Source organism: Cucurbita pepo, chromosome LG11 (genome assembly GCF_002806865.2).
Source record: "Cucurbita pepo subsp. pepo cultivar mu-cu-16 chromosome LG11, ASM280686v2, whole genome shotgun sequence".
NCBI classification, from domain to species: domain Eukaryota; kingdom Viridiplantae; phylum Streptophyta; class Magnoliopsida; order Cucurbitales; family Cucurbitaceae; genus Cucurbita; species Cucurbita pepo.
In genome coordinates this window covers 8,199,902-8,219,475 of record NC_036648.1, presented here as the reverse complement: position 1 = coordinate 8,219,475, position 19,574 = coordinate 8,199,902, and the positions used below count along the sequence as shown (strand labels likewise).

The following is a 19,574-nucleotide window of genomic DNA, read 5'->3' as shown; positions in this document are numbered from 1 at the left end:
CGTTGACACACCGCTCAGTGTCTGGCTCTGATATCATTTGTAACCGTACAAGCCTAACGCTAGCAGATATTGTCCGCTTTGGCTCGTTACATTTCGTCATTAGTCTAACAGTTCTAAAACGTGTCTAATGGGATAATGATTTCATACTCTTATAAGAATGTTTCATTCTCCTTTTCAACCGATGTGAGGTCTCACACTATAATTCAACAATTTCGTAGTTAGGTCAAAGGTTTGAAGTCACCCCTTTAACTAAATATTTTAAAAAAATTGTTCAATGGAAGCTAAACGTTTAATTTTGTCGTTACGGTAAATTTCTGTTTTCGTTTTTAACTTTTTCAATTGTCACGGACCAAATAAAAATTTATCGTAAAAAAAAATAGAAAAGAGTTATTAATGAAACTTTTGGAAGTTTGAAGATATATTTTTTTTTATATAATTTAGTCAATACTATTTCATCTTCTTAGTATGTTGAGACATAGATGAGTCTCGGTTTCATGCCTAGAACAGGTGTAGGTGTCAGAGATAAAGGGGAGCAAAGCTTCAGCTCGTAGTTATTGAAAAAATTGAGTTTTAGTTTCGTATCTAAGTACTTCATATACGTGTTATAAGCGGGAGATAGCGTATGACAGACGATAGCAATTATCGAACAACAAAAGTGCATGACGGTGCAAGGAGCATAAGGGAGTGGTAAATTGTGGCGCCCAATCAACACCATATGACAACAAAGCAGATGGAGCGACATGTGGCATACGATAGTACAGTCAAGAGGGTTGAATGGTAAACATCATCATCAACAGGAAAACTATCGAGAAACGAGGGCATGCAACACAAAGAACAAGCATAACTCAACAAAGTTAACCTATCGCGTCGTATCTTCGTTAGTCAACAAATTGTCAAAGACAATAAAAAAAAACTATTTGACACTCTTCATGGACTAAAATAACTCATTTAAAATTTTAGTGATGAAATTGACACTAGCTTTAAATCTGATAGACGCGAGTAGAATTATAAAATAGAATATTAATTATAATATTATAATAAAATAGAACCTTAATTATTACCTGACACAGAGAATTTTCCATTAAAGTATATTATCACGATGAGCTTAACTTGAATTTGTTAGTCCCAATTCCAAATTATAAATCTATGGGTAGTTTGTTGGTCTATCGTGTTCAGTAAGTCGAAGAATTTGATCCATTCAATCTAATCCGTAAGGTTTGATTCAAATAAATAAAACTCTTATGATTTTTGTTTGTTCATAGATTTTTTTGATTAAATCAAATCGATGACTGTTAATTTAAAATATAATTTATTTGCTTAGTTATAGTTATTTTTATATATATATATATATATATATATATCATAATTATTTATTGAAAGTTAAAATTTGAAATATTTAAAATGTAAAATGTATTTTTTCAATAATTAAAATCTTAACTTTGAAAAATAAATAAATAGACACTAATATTTTAGTGTTTAAAAAAAAAAATGAATAAATGACTGCCTCGACAAAAGGGAATGAAACGTTAATTATAAAGGTGTGAAAAACCTCTTATACTAACACGTTTTAGAACTGTGAGTATGACGACATACGTAACGGGTCAAAATAGACAATATCTATTAGTAGTGGGTTTAGGTGGTTATACAAATAACTCGAACCCAATTTTTTTTTATTGATTTCATTATAAAAGCGGAAAAAAATGTCAAATCGAGTAAACAAAAATTATCTCAACTTTGACAAAAAAAAAATTACAATCTACACGAGTAAAAAAAAAAATCTCAACCTATTCAATCCAACTCGCGAACGATCGAGTCAAAAGAAATAATTGAACCTATCCAATCCAACCCGCAGACACTCTCATATATTAGCCCCCATAAAGACGAAAAATAATAATAATAATAATAATTACGAACGACATAGTCAACAAATAAGACAGCCTAGCAAAGTTAGGATCCCATTTTGATTGTTGCTTTAATTGCCAAATGTTGCATTTTTCAACCTTAGAACCTGGCACGCTATTTCTATAAATGTATTTTAAAATACAATTTATTAAATAATTTATAAAATTATAACATGTAACATAGTTTAATACAATCATTATCTGAATAATTAAATGTAACACCAGCATTATTGAATATTTATTATTCAACAATATACACTTAATATTACTTAGTATATATCATTGTATTCACAATTATAATAAAATTTATTAATTATGATATTTTGAATTTAAATTTTATATCGATCAATAATTATATATATAATATTTAAAATTCATATAATCGACTAATTGAAGGGCACATTTGACATTTCACCACGCCCATTCAAAAGTCAAGCTTCCATGTACCTTATCTTAAAATTGCACCAATAAAAAATTTATTAAATATTTAATATTTAATGGAAATATTAAATAAAACATGTGGATAGCAAGTACCTTCATACATAATTCAAGTGTTTTTTTTTAATTTAATTACTTAAAAAAAAAAACTCAGAGTTAATTGCATTTTTTCAAAAAATAAAAAAATAATAAAAACTTTATTATAATTTTTTACTATATGTTTAAATTTGGAATTTAATTAAAAAGGTTTAATTAAAAAAAAATTCAGAAGCCAAATTAAAATATGAAATAAAAAAAAATTCAATTATATTATGGATAATTACATAAATGACGTGGAAAAAGAAATAAAACGACTTTTTTTTGGCTTTTAGTTTTCATTTTCCATATTGAGAAGCAACTCTGTTTTTTTTTTGTTTTTTTTTTTTAATTTTAAGAAAATAACAACACAAGAATCCGGTTTTTTTTTTTTTTGGATTAAACCGATTTTAAGTCGGTTTATTTTATTGGCTTGGTTCATGTTTTTAGGTGGATGATGTGGCATTTTTAAAAATGAAATAATAAAAAAGCAATATTAATTTTTTTTGGTCTAAATTAATAAAAATATTCCTAATTTTTATACTTTATCTTAAAATATATATAAATTGTCGGAGGTTTGATTAATATTATTATTCTAAAACAATAAAATAGAACTTTGAATTATTTTTAATAATTTAATAAATATTTTAATTATTAGGTGTGATAGAAAATAAATCGAACCGGACCGGGTCCACTACTTTTAACGGCAATAGCCGCGGAAGGACGGAAATCTCGAAAAGGTAAAAGAGTCTTAAAGCCGGACGTCTTTCTTTACACTCATTCGTGTATAAAAGTAGGAAAATCAAAGTCCATTACTTCTGCCCTGCTCTTGGATTCTCAGATAAGCTTTTTCTGGTGAGAGTTTCGATCTTGTTTGCTTGTCATTTTCATCATCTTTTTTATTAGCTTCTTCCTTTTTTCAGACATATTGTGGTTTTGAGCAAGTTCTGGGAATTTGGGTATCAGTTGGCCGTGAAATTCTTCAACATTTTGACTGTTTCTTGTGAAATTGTTTGTGTGTTGGTTTTATTTCTAATGAGTTTCTTAGTTTTCTGGTTTTATTATTTACTTTTGTGTGTGTGTGTGTGTGTGTGTGTAGAATTTGTATGGTTATCTTGGGTTACCTCGTTTTGCAGCTTTGTCTTTTCCTCAAACTGATATCTCATATGAACTTGGGAATGAACTGATTGGCTGGTTGATATAATCTATGTTTGTTTTGGTAATTGGGTTATCTTTTTGTTCATTTTGAGGTCTTAAGACAAGTTTCTTTAATTAAACGTATTGGAGTAGAATTTGGGTTACTTTTTTACTTGGAATCAAGTATTTTGGTTTATGTGCTTTGTTAGATGAACACGACTCTCCACAATGGTATGATATTGTCCACTTTGAGCATAAGCTCTCATGGCTTTTCTTTGGGCTTCCCCAAAAGGTCTCTGACCAATGGAGAGAGTATTATTTGATTATAAACCCATGATCATTCCCTAAATTAGCCGATGTGGGACTTTCATCCAATATCCAGCACCTCCTCTCAAACAAAGTACGTCTCCCCTTAATCGAGGCTCGACTCCTTTTTCTTTTGGAGTCCTTTGTTCGACATTTGAGGATTCTATTGACATGACTAAGTTTAGGGCATGACTTTGATACCATGTTAGATGAACACGACTCTCCACAATGGTATGATATTGTCCACTTTGAGCATAAACTCTCATGGTTTTGCTTTGGGCTTCCCCAAAAGGCCTCCGACCAATGGAGAGAGTATTATTTGATTATAAACCCATAACTCTTATGGCTTTGCTTTGGGCTTCCCCAAAAGGCCTCAGACCAATGGAGAGAGTATTCTTTGATTATAAACCCATGATCATTCCCTAAATTAGCCGAGGCGTCCCACATCCAACATGCTTCACTATATGATGATCAAATTGCATGAAAGGATTCCAATCGTGTTCATGGTCTATTCTCTGATTCTCAGTTATTGAACAGTTTAGAACAGCGGGAAGTTCATTTCTTCAAATTTTATGCCAATAACTGTACAGGATGCATAAACATGTTGTTTGAAGTGTATTTGCTTTGATTTTCTGATTTCTAATTGTTTTTTTTTCCAGCTGCATAGTTGTTGCTCAAAATGGTTGATGCAAAGTGTACAATAGCTAAAGATGTTACTGAAGTGAGAAACTGCCTCCCTTTCCCTCTTCTTTCTCCTGTGGATCGATGGATTGGTTTAGATTATTACCAAGAACTTCAACTCATTCCATACCTATTTCATATCTTAATATTTTCAGCTAATTGGTAAAACACCACTTGTATATCTCAACCGTGTTGTCGATGGGTGTGTGGCCCGGGTTGCTGCCAAGTTGGAGGGGATGGAGCCTTGCTCCAGTGTCAAAGATAGGTACTCTTTTTTTTTTTTTTTATATTAGTTTATGTTTTTTTTTTCTTTTATAATTATAGTAACCCAAGAACTGGCCTTATAATTTATGTAACGATATTGATGCTGCATTTTCTTGCCACAGCTGAACATAGAAGCGCCATCTTTAATACTTTTGGGGGAAACCATATTTCATTAAGAAGATGAAAGAACATGTCTATTTATTTATTTCTCGCTGTTTCTGTGCAATTTTATTATACCGTTAGGTTGTAACTCTGATAAATCGTGTTAGTTTAAGTTAAAAAACAGATGGGTCTTTTATATTCATGCTGAATGCTATTTCCCGTTGCTTTTCTGTGAGATCTCACATCGGTTGGGGAGGAGAACAAAGCATTCTTTATAAGGGTGTAGAAACCTCTCCCTAGAACATGTGTTTTAAAAACCTTGGGGGAAGCTCGAAAGAGAAAGCCCAAAGAGGACAATATCTGTTGGCGGTGGACTTGAGCTGTTACAAATGGTATCATAGCCAAACACCGGGTGGTGTGCCAGCGAGGAAGCTGAGCTTCAAAGGGGTAGACACGAGGCAGTGTGCCAGCTAGAACACTGGCCCCCGAAGGGGGTGGATTGGNGGCTTGAGCTGTTACAAATGTATCATAGCCAAACACCGGCGGTGTGCTAGCAAGGAAGCTGAGCTTTAAAGGGGTAGACACGAGGCGGTGTGCCAGCTAGAACACTGGCCCCCGAAGGGGGTGGATTGGGGGGTCCCACATCGACTAGAGAAGGGAACGAGTGCTAGCGAGGACGTTGGGTTGGATTGTATTGTGAGATCCCACATCGGCTGGAGAGAAGAACGAAACATTCTTTACAAGGGTGTGGAAACTTCTTTCTAGCAGACGCATTTTAGAAACCTTGAGGAGAAGCCCGAGAGGGAAAGCCCAAAGAGGACAATATCTACTAGCGGTGGGCTTGGGCTGTTACATTTTCCCTGTCCAGTTTCCTTCCGGTTACACTTCTATTAGAATCTAGAATTTTCTGCAATAATTGTGATAAGGAAAAATTTTCTTTCCTTTCAGGATTGGATATAGCATGATTTCAGATGCAGAGAAAAATGGTCTTATCACTCCGGGGGAGGTTAGCAATTCCAAATGGTCTTTAATATCTGATTGTAACTGTGTCTGATATGCACACTGCATGGCATTTTCGAGACATTGTTACAGCTCTTACTTTGATTACGCATAGGACTATTGGCATTATACATTTGTCTGTTCATTTTTTGGGGGGTGGCTGATTCACCTTTCCCCCCTTCTATAGAGTGTCTTGATCGAACCTACCAGTGGTAATACTGGTATAGGCTTAGCCTTCATTGCTGCTGCCAAGGGTTACAGGCTTATAATAACCATGCCTGCATCAATGAGTCTTGAAAGAAGAACCATTCTTCGAGCTTTTGGTGCTGAACTGGTTCTCACAGATCCAGCTCGAGGGATGAAAGGAGCAGTTCAGAAGGCCGAAGAGATAAGAGACAAAACACCTAATTCTTACATCCTTCAGCAATTTGAAAACCCTGCTAACCCGAAGGTATCCTCCGAGTTAATTCAATGTGGGACATCATTTTCTGTTTGAGAGATTTATGTTATCTCTTCACGTTTTTTCAGATCCACTATGAGACCACCGGTCCGGAGATCTGGAGTGGCTCAGGTGGGAAGGTTGACGCATTTGTCTCTGGTATAGGGACTGGAGGTACCATGACAGGTACAGGGAAGTACCTCAAAGAACAAAATCCCGACATTAAGGTTTGTTATTCCTCATCGTCAGAACTCTTGCATTGCTGTTATCTGAGACAAGCCGCCTTTTGATGTGTTCTCTCCCCTTCTATGCTTCAGTTATATGGTGTAGAACCTGTTGAAAGTGCAATTCTATCCGGAGGAAAGCCTGGTGAGTCATTCATTATCACGTTGGCCATGTTTCCTACAATGTTTTACTATAATCTCTGCGGTTGCTTCCTTGTCATGTATGTCACGTTCCGGTACATAAACTGGTCATTTTATTTCCACAATGAGCATAAGTCAATGGTAATTGATATGTACTCCTTCCTTGAGGTCGGAGATTCAAATCACATGCCCCACTTGTCACACTAAAAAAAGAAAATCGGTCTTTATGTTATATGTGTGTATACCTTTAAGGAGTGTGTATTCTATATGTGAACTTTACAGGGCCACATAAAATCCAAGGAATAGGAGCTGGCTTCATCCCTGGAGTTTTGGATGTCAATTTGATCGATGAAGTTGTTCAAGTAAGCATCAAACGTTTAATAGATTCTTTCAATAGACATTGGTAGTGCGTGACAATGCCTCAAATGGTTTAACTTACTGGCACATATTTCTCTAATTTTTATACGATGAGTGAGAGTAACTGTGAGATCCCACATCGGTTGGAGAAGGGAACGAAGCATTCTTTATAAGGGTTTGGAATCCTCTCCCTAGCAGACACGTTTTAAAAACTTTGAGGGAAAGCCCAAAGAGGACAATATCTGCTAGTGGTAGGCTTAGGCTGTTACAGTAACCTCTCTCTATATTCATCTTTTTCTCTCCCGATCGAAATATTTGCATGCGAGAGAGATCCCAATTCCTTGTATCCGATTAAGCGAGCCCCGCCGCCTCCACCCAAACAAAAAAGGTGAGCACCGGGAGCGAAAGGTCGCTTGACGCGTTAGCGCTGAAATAAGGGTTCCCACCCCATTCAATGGAGGACTTCTCAATTCTTGCGATTCCCCCGGCCCCTTTAGCTTATTATAAAATCAAAGACTCAAAAACGAGGGTTCCCTATCTATCGACAGTTCATTCATTTTATAAATGGACAATAATTTCTCAGAATTTTCTGTCCTTAGATGTTCAACGAGTAGTCAGACCTTTAATCACCTCTCATGCATCACTGAGTTTAATGCTAGAATATATTTGTAGGTATCAAGTGAAGAAGCTATTGAAACTGCAAAGCTGCTTGCATTGAAAGAAGGTCTTCTGGTAGGTTGCAACATAATGGAGATATTTTATTCTATGTTCATCACAATCTCTTGAACCAATCAGGCTTGAGATCTGATTTTCAAAGCTTTCTTCTGGTCTTTCTCTATGCTATGACAACAATGTTTACATGCAGGTTGGTATATCATCTGGTGCCGCTGCCGCTGCAGCAATTAAGGTTGCAAAGAGACCAGAAAATGCTGGAAAGCTTATTGTTGTAAGTGCTCCTTTTCATTCTCACGTAGTTCTTCGTTTGACATTGTACTGATATTTCATAGCTTGAATGGATTCCTCCACTTCTCTTTACCATTGCAAATCTGAAACAGGTGGTGTTCCCGAGCTTCGGAGAACGATACCTCTCGACCGTGCTGTTCGAGTCTGTGAAACGAGAGACCGAGAATATGGTTTTCGAGCCATGAGAGGTTTCGATAATATTTCTCGACTTCAAATGGAGCGAGCCAGTTGACATTCCCTGCAGATATCCCATTAGCAAGGCCAAAAAAGTGAAGTTCAGACTGCTATGTTTAGCTTTGGATGCTTTAATTTGAGAACTTGTTTTCTGATTGACTTCTTTCTGTATGGTTTGCTCAGTTTTAGTGTAAGAACACAGATGCAACTGAGAATAAGGACCGTTGAATAATGCTTTGAATGAGTAATTTGTTTATGAATAATTGGGTAGAAATGTTACTTGATTTCTATTTTGAAAAATTATATTTGAAATAGTTAAAAAAATTATTTTTAAGTGTTGCTCGAGAATAAATGTACGTAAAAAATTATTATGAAATTAAATAAAAAAATAGTCGTAAGTATTGTTGGATGAAAGTCCCACATCGGTTAATTTAGGGAATGATCATGAGTTTATAATCAAGAAATGCTCTTTCCATTGAGACGAGGCCTTTTGGGGGAAAACCACGAGACTTTATACTCAAAGTGAACAATATCATACTATTTTAGAGAGTTGTGTTCATCTAAATGGTATTAGAGCCATGCCCTAAACTTAGTCACATCATGTGATGTCCACATTGGTTGGGGAGGAGAACACATTTGTCGGGTCCACATTGGTTGGGGAGGAGAACACATTTGTCGGGGAGGAGAACAAACCACCATTTATAAGGATGTGGAAACCTTCCCCTAGCAGACGCGTTTTAAAACCTTTAGGGAGAGCCCAAAGAAGGACACAAACCACCAACCTTGAGGGAGAGCCCAAAGAAGGACAGGAAACGCCCAAAGAAGGACACAAACCACCAACCTTGAGGGAGAGCCCAAAGAAGGACACAAAACGCCCAAAGAAGGACACAAACCACCAACCTTGAGGGAGAGCCCAAAGAAGGACACAAACCACCAACCTTGAGGGAGAGCCCAAAGAAGGACACAAACCACCAACCTTGAGGGAGAGCCCAAAGAAGGACAGGAAACGCCCAAAGAAGGACACAAACCACCAACCTTGAGGGAGAGCCCAAAGAAGGACACACACAAACCACCATTTATAAGGATGTGGAAACCTTCCCCTAGCAGACTTTTTAAAACCTTGAGGGAGAGCCCAAAGAAGGACAATATCTGCTAGTGGTGGATCTGGCTTCCCCTAGCGTTTTAAAACCTTGAGGGAGAGCCCAAAGAAGGACAATATCTGCTAGTGGTGGATCTGACTTCTCCTAGCAGATGCGTTTTAAAACCTTGAGGGAGAGCCCAAAGAAGGACAATATCTGCTAGTGGTGGATCTGGGTAGAAGGACAATATCTGCTAGTGGTGGATCTGGGTCGTTATAAAAAAGAGTCAAGCCTCCGGCCTCGAAGGCATAATCAAAAGGTGAGACATGGATCTGAGTAGAAGGACAATATCTGCTAGTGGTGGATCTGGGTCGTTATAAAAAAGAGTCAAGCCTCCGGCCTCGAAGGCATAATCAAAAGGTGAGACATATTTTGTTCAAGGGAAGGTAGGTGTTGGATACAGTTTCATATCGACTAATTTAGGGAATGATCATGGATTTATAATCAAAGAATACTCCCTCAATTGGTACGAGGCATTTTGGGAAGCCCAAAACAAAGCCCACCCACTTATGCTCAAAGTGGACAATATCATATACCATTATGGAGATTCGTGATTCCTAACAAATATATATACTAACAACAAATTCGGGAAAGTTTAATTTAACCCCACTTAGTTTAAGTAAGCTCGCGAACCAATCTAATAAGTAAACTTTTCACTTATCGAACACAATCCAATCCAAATTTGAATTGGGTTGATTGAATTCTTAGAATCATTATATTTTTTGAACGCCCTTACAGTAAAACGAGTGGAATTGAAACTATTTAAAAAAAACAAGGCACTTTTTCAATTTATTCCATTGCATCCCTTAGTGCAATGGACAAACGTGCATCATTCTTCTCGAACCATGCATGTACGTGCATAGGTTGTTCGGGAAGAATAACGCCCGTCTATTTGTTCGGAGCTAATTTAAAATTAAATCGTACAATTTATTTAATATAATAATGAACCGTTGAATGTGAGTGACACATTTGATTTTGTTTGTGTTGTATAGAAGACAAAAAGAGTACCGTATTTGATTATAATATAAAACATCATGATGTTCTCATTTGACTTATGGACCTTCTTTTATTACATTCACACACCAATGACCAAGAAATTTCAGAAGGCTTTAAATTATTTTTATGTTTAATTTTTTTTTTCAATTCAAATTATTCATTTTTAATTTTAAAAACTAATTATTTAAAGAGTATAAATAATATATATATATATATATATATATATAATTTAAAGAGATATTTAAATTTTATGATCTACATTTTTGAATTTTAAATTTATAATCCTCTTTAATCTTAATATATTGTTTAAGAATATTAAGAATATTTTTTATATATTTTTTTTAAAGGATATTTTTTTAAATNAATAAAGGATATTTTTTAAATAAAGTATAAAATTTAGACCAATAATTTAACCATATATTGTATATTATATTTTAACATAAATAAAATTTTGATTATGTTTTTTTTTTAATTTATAAATTTTGGGTCGAGTTGTTTAGATTGGTGACTTGAACAACTCGAATAGAGTTTAGAATTCAACCAAACTCTCTATTTTTTAGTTGGGTTGTCGAGATTTAAAAAAAAAAAATCATATTTATCTACAATATATGTCAAGATAATAACTAAAATCTCATAAAATTTAAATTTTAAATATATACAAGTCACAATGCATTACTAACATTTCTTATAAATGTTAAATATTTTTAAAAGCGGTGTACGGTTGTGANTCGAACAACTCGAATAGAGTTTACAATTCAACCCAACTCTCTATTTTTTAGTTGGGTTGTCGAGATTTTTTTAAAAAAAATCATATTTATCTACAATATATGTCAAGATAATAATTAAAATCTCATAAAATTTAAATCTTAAATATATACAAGTCACAATGCATTACTAACATTTATTATAAATGTTAAATATTTTTAAAAGCGGTGTACGGTTGTGAATTTTAATCCTATTTTTAGGTCGATTGGGTCGACCCTACCAAAATATTGTCAACCTAGAAACCGAACCTCGAAAATAATGTAAGTTAATTCCTTGGTTAAACCGGCTAAAAAATATATATTTATAATATTTGATTTAGGTCAAAATTTGTNACAAACGGAACCTCGAAAATAATGTAAGTTAATTCCTTGGTTAAACCGGCTCAAAAATATATATTTATAATATTTGATTTAGGTCAAAATTTGTTTGATTTATGAGGTTAATTTAATGAAATAATTTGGAATTTCAAAATCTAAAGACCGAATTATATATTTTAAAAATGTAATTATAACTGTTTAACTACTAAAGAAAAAGATATGACCACCTTTTTCGCACGTATAAAGACAGATGTCCACGTCATTTCCAAGTAATTTCAGAAGCCGTCTTCAAGCCTTATGAGTAGCTGCTCGTTGCTCCGTCGAGTCCAGGCTTATGAGCTAAGCAATTGGCCACCGTTAACGGCGGAACTCCGACGATCTAGCTGAGAATCTCACCTGGATCGAAGGCGGAGCTCCAAGGACAAGCTATAAAGGTATTGATACTTAGATGCTTGTTGGATTATGTTTCTGGTTTTACGATCGTCGAAGTAGGTTTTGAATTTCTTTTGAGAATATCAGGAGGAAGAAAATGGCGGGAGCGTTAATTGGTGGCGCGGGATTGGGCGTTCCATTTAACGAGCTGGCGGCCATCTTGAAGAAATTTGGCGAAAGGGCGATGAACTTCGATCCTGTTCTTAAGGAGATCCAATCCAAGGTAAATACCATAATTCCTCTGGTTTCGGAAATAGAGGAGCTTAATGAAGCCCTGGAGTATCCAAAAGAAGAATTGGAGAATTTGAAAAAGACATTAGAAGTTGCCAAAAAGCTAATTCCTCGGTGTGTCGGATTGTGGAAGTATAATTATCTAAGGAAGTCAGATTACACAAAGAAGCTGCGTGAGTTGAATTCCGAAATTGGAAGTTTCAGGGACATTTTGTTGATTCAAACGGCTAGAGACGGGAAGAAGACCATGAAATTAGCGTCTGAAATCAAGGACGTCGTTCACAGGATTGATAGCAGGTGTGAAATAATCAACACGGTGGATTTAAGTGTGGCAGTTCCTGAGATTGAAGGAGAATGTGTTGGATTGGAGAAGCCAGTTGAGAGATTAAAGACGAAGCTCTTCAAAGATGGGGTTCGATTGTTGGTAGTGACTGCTTACGGAGGTTGTGGAAAAACCACTCTGGCCGTAAGGTTTTGTCACGACAAGCAAGTCAAAAGTAAGTAACTAAACCATTTTTCTGAAGAACATATGTTACAATTTAAAAAGTTATGTGCAGTTCTTACAGATGCTTTCTGATTCTGCCTTTTCACAGATAAATTTCAGGAAAACATACTTTTCCTCACTGTTTCAAGCAAACCAGATACGAAACTTATCTTAAAATCTATAATTCAAAGCCTCGGGAGGTTTGTAGTATCTGATTCTGTAAACGACGATGAGGCGTTCCGGCATTTAGAACAATTGATGGGTCAATCGAGTCGAAATCCTGTATTGTTCGTGTTGGATGATGTCTGGGAAGGTCCCGAATCAAATAAGCTTCTTGAAAAGTTCTCTCGAATGCCTAACTGCAAAATTTTGGTCACCTCTAGAAACAAGTTTCCTGCATTTGGTGAGCCATATGCTTTGGAACCTTTGAGCGATGAGGATGCTAGGGAGCTGTTCCGTCGCGCGGCATCGTTGGATAACAGAACACCACAGTTCCCGGATGAACAAATTGTAGAAGCGGTAATTGACCTACACATTTGATACCCCCTCCAACCCTTTCCCATACCTGAAATGTAACTGAATTTTTGGATTACTGAATTGCAGATAGTGAAGGGTTGTAAGAAATGTCCACTTGCTCTGAAAGTGATTGCAAGATCACTTTCGGGTAGAACTGCACCGATTTGGAAAGCTACCGAGAGGAACATATCTAGAGGAGATTTTATCCTGGGTTCTGAGGAAACGCTTCTGGAGTGCCTCAAAAGCAGCTTAGATGCAGTCTCAGATGACAAGATGATACTCAAGGAGTGTTTCATGGACTTAGGTTCATTTCCTGAAGACCAGAGAATTCGTGTTGCTATGTTTATTGACATTTGTGCAGTGTTGTATGAACAAGATGAATGCGAAACATTGTCGAACCTTGATGAGCTCTTCACCCGGAATCTGGTTAACACTGTCTATTTGAGGTAAAATTCTGGGACTTCCGATTTGTGTTTGGTTTATGTTGATCTTGCTTCTTGACTATGTAGTTGATGATACTCGTAGTAAAAACTGTATTTTATTATAGTTTTATATGCACGATGTTGAAGATTGTTGGGAGGGAGTCCCACATTGGCTAGTTTGGGGAATGATCACAGGTTTATAAGTACGGAATACATCTAAATTGGTATGGGTATGAGGTCTTTTTGGGGAAATCAAAAGCAAAGCCGTGAGAGCTTATGCTTAAAGTGGACAATATTATAGAATTGTGAAGAGTCGTGATTCTATCTTTTTATACTCATTTGAATAACTGTAAACATAAAATAAATTGATCGTTGATGTATGTCAAAAAGAGTATTACAAACTATCTCACTTAACGTTTGCTTTATGAAGAGAACAAAAAGGAACACTTAGAAGAAGCATATTCTAATTTTGATTTATCCTCCTTTTGTTCTACGAAACAGTTTCTAAATAATGATTAACTCAATCTTAATGTATAAGTATCTGAGTATACATAGCTCCAGCAAGAGCTGTGGTCTTGCTTGATAACCATTTGTTTATGAATTTGAAGTTCTGTTGTCTTGTTTTGATTATTCTCCAGAAATGAAGCACATGAAGACGATTACTACAGCGAGTCCTACATTACACAGCACGATATACTTAGACAGTTGGCGGTCCATTTGACTAATGAGCAGCGCATAGACCAAAGAACAAGATTGTTTGTGGATATTAGCAGAAATGAATTCCCGGAATGGTGGTCTAAAAAAGAGATGCAACCCGTGAAATCCCGCCTTTTATCCATAACAACAGGTCCCCCTGTGATCTCTCTCTCATGTTCTGATATTTCATATTCATATCTCTTTGTTCGATCTAATGGTGAATGAGATGTTGATGGTGCAGATGAGATGTTCTCATCTTGTTGGCCTGACATGGAAGCGCCTGAAGTTGAGGTATTAATTCTTAATCCTGGGTCTAAAACTTATGAGTTGCCTGAGTTCGTGAAGCGAATGAATAGATTGAAAGCTCTGATAGTCAGGAATTACAGGTCGTTTCCGACTGAATTGACAAGTGGTTATCAAGTAATGAACTGTTTGTCAAGGCTAGAAAGAATCAGTCTCGAGCGAATTTCAATTCCTTCTTTTAGTAACCATAACCTGAAACCACTGTTACATCTTAAGAAGCTATCCTTCTTTATGTGCAAAGTTGATAGAGCTTTCACGAACTGCTCGATCCAGATTTCGCGTGTATTGCCCAACTTACGCGAGATTTCCATAGATTTTTGCAACGATTTTGTGGCTCTCCCTATTGGATTATGTGAGATTGCGAATTTGGAGAAACTGAGCATTACAAACTGTCATGAATTATCATCGTTGCCTGAGGAACTTGGGAAGTTGATTAATCTAAAAACTCTAAGGCTTAGATCTTGTATTCATTTGGAGAAGTTGCCTGAATCAATCTCAATGCTCCATGAATTAGTGGATCTTGACATATCTCATTGTGTTGGCCTTACCAAACTTCCAGATAAGATTGGCAACTTGCAGAAGTTGGAAAAGCTTAATATGTGGAGCTGTCCTATCATACGCAAGCTTCCAGCATCACTAAGAAATCTAAAAAACTTGAGGAGTGTAGTTTGTGAAGAGGAGATAGCAAAGTGGCTTGATATTGTCTCGCCTCGGCTTCGAAATCTCGTTACAGAACACAAGGAAGAAGTCAACTTGGATTGGCTATTAGCATGACTGCTTGTTCGTTTTCTTATACTCGAAATCGAACCCAATTGTTCGTTTTCTTTACGTTTTGTTCGATTCCTAGTGGGTTGGTTGACTTTGCAGAAAAGAGAGGTGTAGTTTGTTTAAGAACAATTCTTCAACCATATCCTTCATACTCGAAATCGAACCGATATCCTTCCTTGTCCTGACCAAACCAGTTCTTGAACCAATCCACTAGGAATCAAACAAGAAATGCCTTTGGAAGGATATGGTTTTACTTAAGTGGCTTGCTTTGATCCCAAGGCAGTTCTTCAACTTCTTCGTGCAAAGAAACTTTCCTTTATTGGTGATACTCAATACAGAATTCAGGGGAAGAATTATCAAGCAAATCAAATCCGAACTGGTTATATGGGTTCATGTACAGGAATTATCTAGAGTAGAGATCCCAAACTGGCAACATATGGAAGAAAGTTCGAAGTTTCTTGAGTTCGGGATGGTCGGGAATCAAACCGAACCATTAACTTTGGGATGATAACTGGTGTATTATCTATTGAGTTATGCTTGGATTGACTTCAAAATTTGAAGGTATGCTTTACTCTTTTTGAAACTCGATAACATGTATGCATATCTTTTAGTCGTAATGATATTGCTAAATCGCCGATAGCTCATAGCCAAAAATTGAAACTCACAAACTTTCACTATGATATTATGTTAAATCTCCCCACAATCTGAGTGTGAAATTTTAGGTTTTAGCAAAATGCAGGAAGGAATTTCAAACTGAAGTTAAAAGGAATACGCAAGATTTTGCATTGTTATCATTTGTGCAATGGAGTTTGAAGATCATCTCAATCATAGAAAGGTAGAAAAATGTATAGCGTTTTGTATTAAAATTGATGCGCGACGTTTCGTATGACTGTTTATGAACAACGGATGTGAAGTATGAAGATTTGAATCTCCGACTTTTAGGAAAAAAAAGAAGTATATACTAATTATCACTGAATCATGTTCTATGTCAATTGCACGATCGATTGTACAACGATCTTATTCCCTCGATTTGTTGAAAATTCTACATCTATACTACACAATGCAAAAAAAAACGACTTGCTTTTGTCCTTTTGATTATGTAAAAATAATCGAGTCATAATAGAATTTTTAATACTAAGGTTGTGACGATAAGTATAAGGTTGATGTTATATTTTATTTTGGGACATGAAGTGCTATAATTAGTCCAAGCTTTTAATAAATGGGCACTCCTAAACTATGAAGAAAGCCATTATTTCTGACCTTTGGAGCTAAAATAATTCTATGTAGGGACATATGAGGTCAGACATAGGAACCAATTAAATAAAAAAATAATATTTTTTCTTTTTTTTTTTTCTTTTTTTTTTTCTTTTTAAATTTGGCATGATTTGAATAAAAAAAAAATACAAAAAATAGTGGCTTAAAAAGTTTTTACCACAATTAATTAATGTGTTCACCAATATTATTAGATAATATTATATTTAAATTAATGAATAAATATTTTACTTTTTATGGGTGGGTCAAAATATTATTATTTATATTATATTATATTCATGTTAATGAGATCGTTTTTTTTTTTTTTTTTTTTTCCGTTCGTCGATTGTTTTCATGATATAGCTGAAATGTCGGTTTACCCCTTGTATCGTTGTTAACTCATAGACATGGAGAGATATCTATGAAAATATCACATGTTTATAGAGAATAAAAAGACGATTTATTTATTTATTTATTTTGATTATTTATATTTATGGATTAAGTAAGCTCGATATAAGAGTTGGGTCCATAGACGAAACAAACAAATAAAATTACCTTATTCAGTTGTGTTGTGCGTTAAGTGATTTGTATAGTTTACCGTATATATCATATTTTATATTTTATTATAAATATTTATCTTTCTATTGTAAGTACCTTTCCATTTATTACTCTTTCCATATTCTTATAATTTATTTAACTTTCACATCAGTTAAGTGTGGTGGATTAAGCAAAAATTCTCCTATTCCCTCTCGAATATCAGTGGTTGTTCATGTTAGAACGAAGCGATTGCAATAAATTTACTTTTTATTTATTTATTTATTTATCGAAATTAGTATTTCGTGTACCGTTAGATCGAAAAGAATCAAGAAGATAAACTTCCCTCCCGAAGACCAATTTGCCTTTTTTCATCAAAATTGGGTTAGTATTCCGTGTACCGTCGTCTAAAAGAATCGAGAAAAGTTCGTCAATAATAATAAAATAAATAAAAAAATAGATGAGTGAATGAAGTTGTTCATTAAGTCAAAATTGATTTTTTAAAGATAAAGTTGTTCATAATTTGAATGCCCAAAATACCCTTATCTTTGATTGTTTGGATTCCTCCAAAGTGGTCCTTTTGGTTGCCCTTTTTGACTATATACCTAATAATATATTGCCCACACCCTAAAATTCATAACCACGTCACATCACATTGCATGCTAACCCATTACCATTGTTTTTCATATCATTAATGAAAAAATAAAATAAAATAATAATAAATAAAAATATTCTAAAAATAAATGCGCTCGGTATTTTAGACCGAACCCAATTGTTTGGGTCGTAAATTTTTTCAACCCACCAACAAAGATTTTTGGATTTAGTCGGCTGGGTTCGGTTCATTTATTTAATTTTTTTGATAAAAGTAAAATAATATATAAAATATATTTATTTATTTTAAACGTTTATAGCTTAATTTTAATATATATTTTAAAAATTTATAATCGAAAAAATAAATATAAAATTAATTAACTTTAAAATAAATATAATTATATATTAAAAAAAATTAACAATAAATTAACTCAACCCATAAATTTTTTATTTATTTGAACACAATCCAAACAGCTGAAATTGAGTTGGGTTGATTGATCTGATTTATTTAGATCAGTGAATTTTTTTAATATCTTAGACTATGATCGTGTTTCTAGTATCCGTTCTTAGTAGAGAGCCCATATGAGGGGAGACCTTTACATCCGGTTCGGAAGAACTTTCGGCCGAGCGGTGAAATACGTAGAGATCGAGAGGTACACCGACAGTTAAAGTAGTTTCCAAAATGATTATTTTTGGAGTTGATTTTAGACCTAAACTTTATATCTAAAAAAAGGTCCCTACCAAAAATGTAGTCTACATGTTATTGTAATTGTGTTAATAGTTATGGTAACATCATAAATATTATTAAAGAAAAAAAATATAAAAATATAAAAATTTGAAATAAAATTATAATTTTGAATTTAATAGGCTCTTTTTTAGTTGTCACCCACTTTCCTAATGGTTGTTTGAATTGGAATTAAAACTGTCCTTTCATTCCTCCCATGGTTGACTTTACTTTTTAAAATATACGTATATCCGCGTTTTAAAATCGTGAGGCTGACCACGATACGTAAAGTGAAAGTGATATTTGTTAAGATGTTCTTTGCTACCGATTTGTTGTTGTTTTTATATCTCGTTAGCTCGAGCTCTGAATCTTCAACTTTGGTGTCATCTTCATCTTTTGTAAGACGGTCGACTGTACTAATAAGATCGACTGTGACTAGTTTATTGGGCTTTTCTCCGTCCAACGCTGTGGTTTCCTGTCGGTTCGAGTTCTTAATCACCAGGTTTGGTGATGTCTTCATCTTTTGTAAGATGGTCGACTGTACCAACAAGGTCAACTATGACTAGTTCATTATATTAATGGGCTTTTCTCTGTCCAACACTATGGTTTCCTGTCGGTTCGAGTAGAAATCACCAGGTTTTGTGGCGCCTTCATCTTTTGTAAGATGGTCGACTGTACCAACAAGGTCAACTATGACTAGTTCATTATATTTATGGGCTTTTCTCCGTCCAACGCTGTGGTTTCCTGTCAGTTCGAGTTCTTAATCACCAGGTTAGGTGGCGTCTTCATCTTTTGTAAGACGATCGATTGTACCAACAACAGGTCGACTATGACTAGTTCATTATATTTATGGGCTTCGCTCCGTCCATCGCTGCTTTTTCGCGTCGGTTCGAGTTCCTAATCACCAGCTTTGGTGGCGTCTTCATCTTATGTAAGACAGTCGACTATACCGACAAAGTCGGCTATGACTAGTTCATTATATTTATTGCCTCCACTTTGTTCGTCACCGTCCTTTTCTATCCTTACACTCATTTTAACGAAGCTAAATTTATTCATCATCAAGATTTCAAAAGCCGCCATGGTTGCCACCACCATCAATAACATCGACACCTCTATTTTAGTTGACATTTATATTTTTACATTTGAATTTAAATTTTTATTAATATTCATTTTTAATCATCATGTTAATCTTTAGTTAATATTA

General features: G+C 34.9%; 2 protein-coding genes across 5 annotated transcripts; both read left to right on the top strand.

The window, feature by feature from the left end:
* Positions 1-3,186: 3,186 nt before the first annotated feature.
* On the top strand, positions 3,187-8,464 carry LOC111805915 (cysteine synthase). The gene is made up of 11 exons (XM_023691209.1): positions 3,187-3,269; positions 4,517-4,578; positions 4,694-4,803; positions 5,853-5,910; positions 6,091-6,354; positions 6,432-6,569; positions 6,660-6,711; positions 6,990-7,069; positions 7,737-7,796; positions 7,930-8,010; positions 8,120-8,464. Exons 2-11 carry the CDS (start codon positions 4,537-4,539, stop codon positions 8,210-8,212), a joined length of 978 nt encoding a protein of 325 aa, XP_023546977.1. The 5' UTR covers positions 3,187-3,269; positions 4,517-4,536; the 3' UTR covers positions 8,213-8,464.
* Positions 8,465-11,683: 3,219 nt separating this feature from the next.
* Positions 11,684-16,242, top strand: LOC111805632 (probable disease resistance protein At5g66900). Of its 4 annotated transcripts, none has more exons than XR_002816690.1 (7): positions 11,684-11,852; positions 11,938-12,578; positions 12,675-13,084; positions 13,169-13,527; positions 14,142-14,350; positions 14,441-15,831; positions 16,010-16,242. XR_002816690.1 is itself a non-coding variant. In XM_023690773.1 (6 exons), the coding sequence occupies exons 2-6, from the start codon at positions 11,948-11,950 to the stop codon at positions 15,274-15,276; spliced, it is 2,445 nt and encodes an 814-aa protein (XP_023546541.1). In that variant the 5' UTR covers positions 11,684-11,852; positions 11,938-11,947; the 3' UTR covers positions 15,277-16,186. The 4 variants fall into 4 exon arrangements, 1 of the variants encoding a protein (XP_023546541.1); XR_002816689.1 differs by having other exon boundaries at positions 16,000-16,242; XR_002816688.1 differs by having other exon boundaries at positions 15,993-16,242.
* Positions 16,243-19,574: the final 3,332 nt, after the last annotated feature.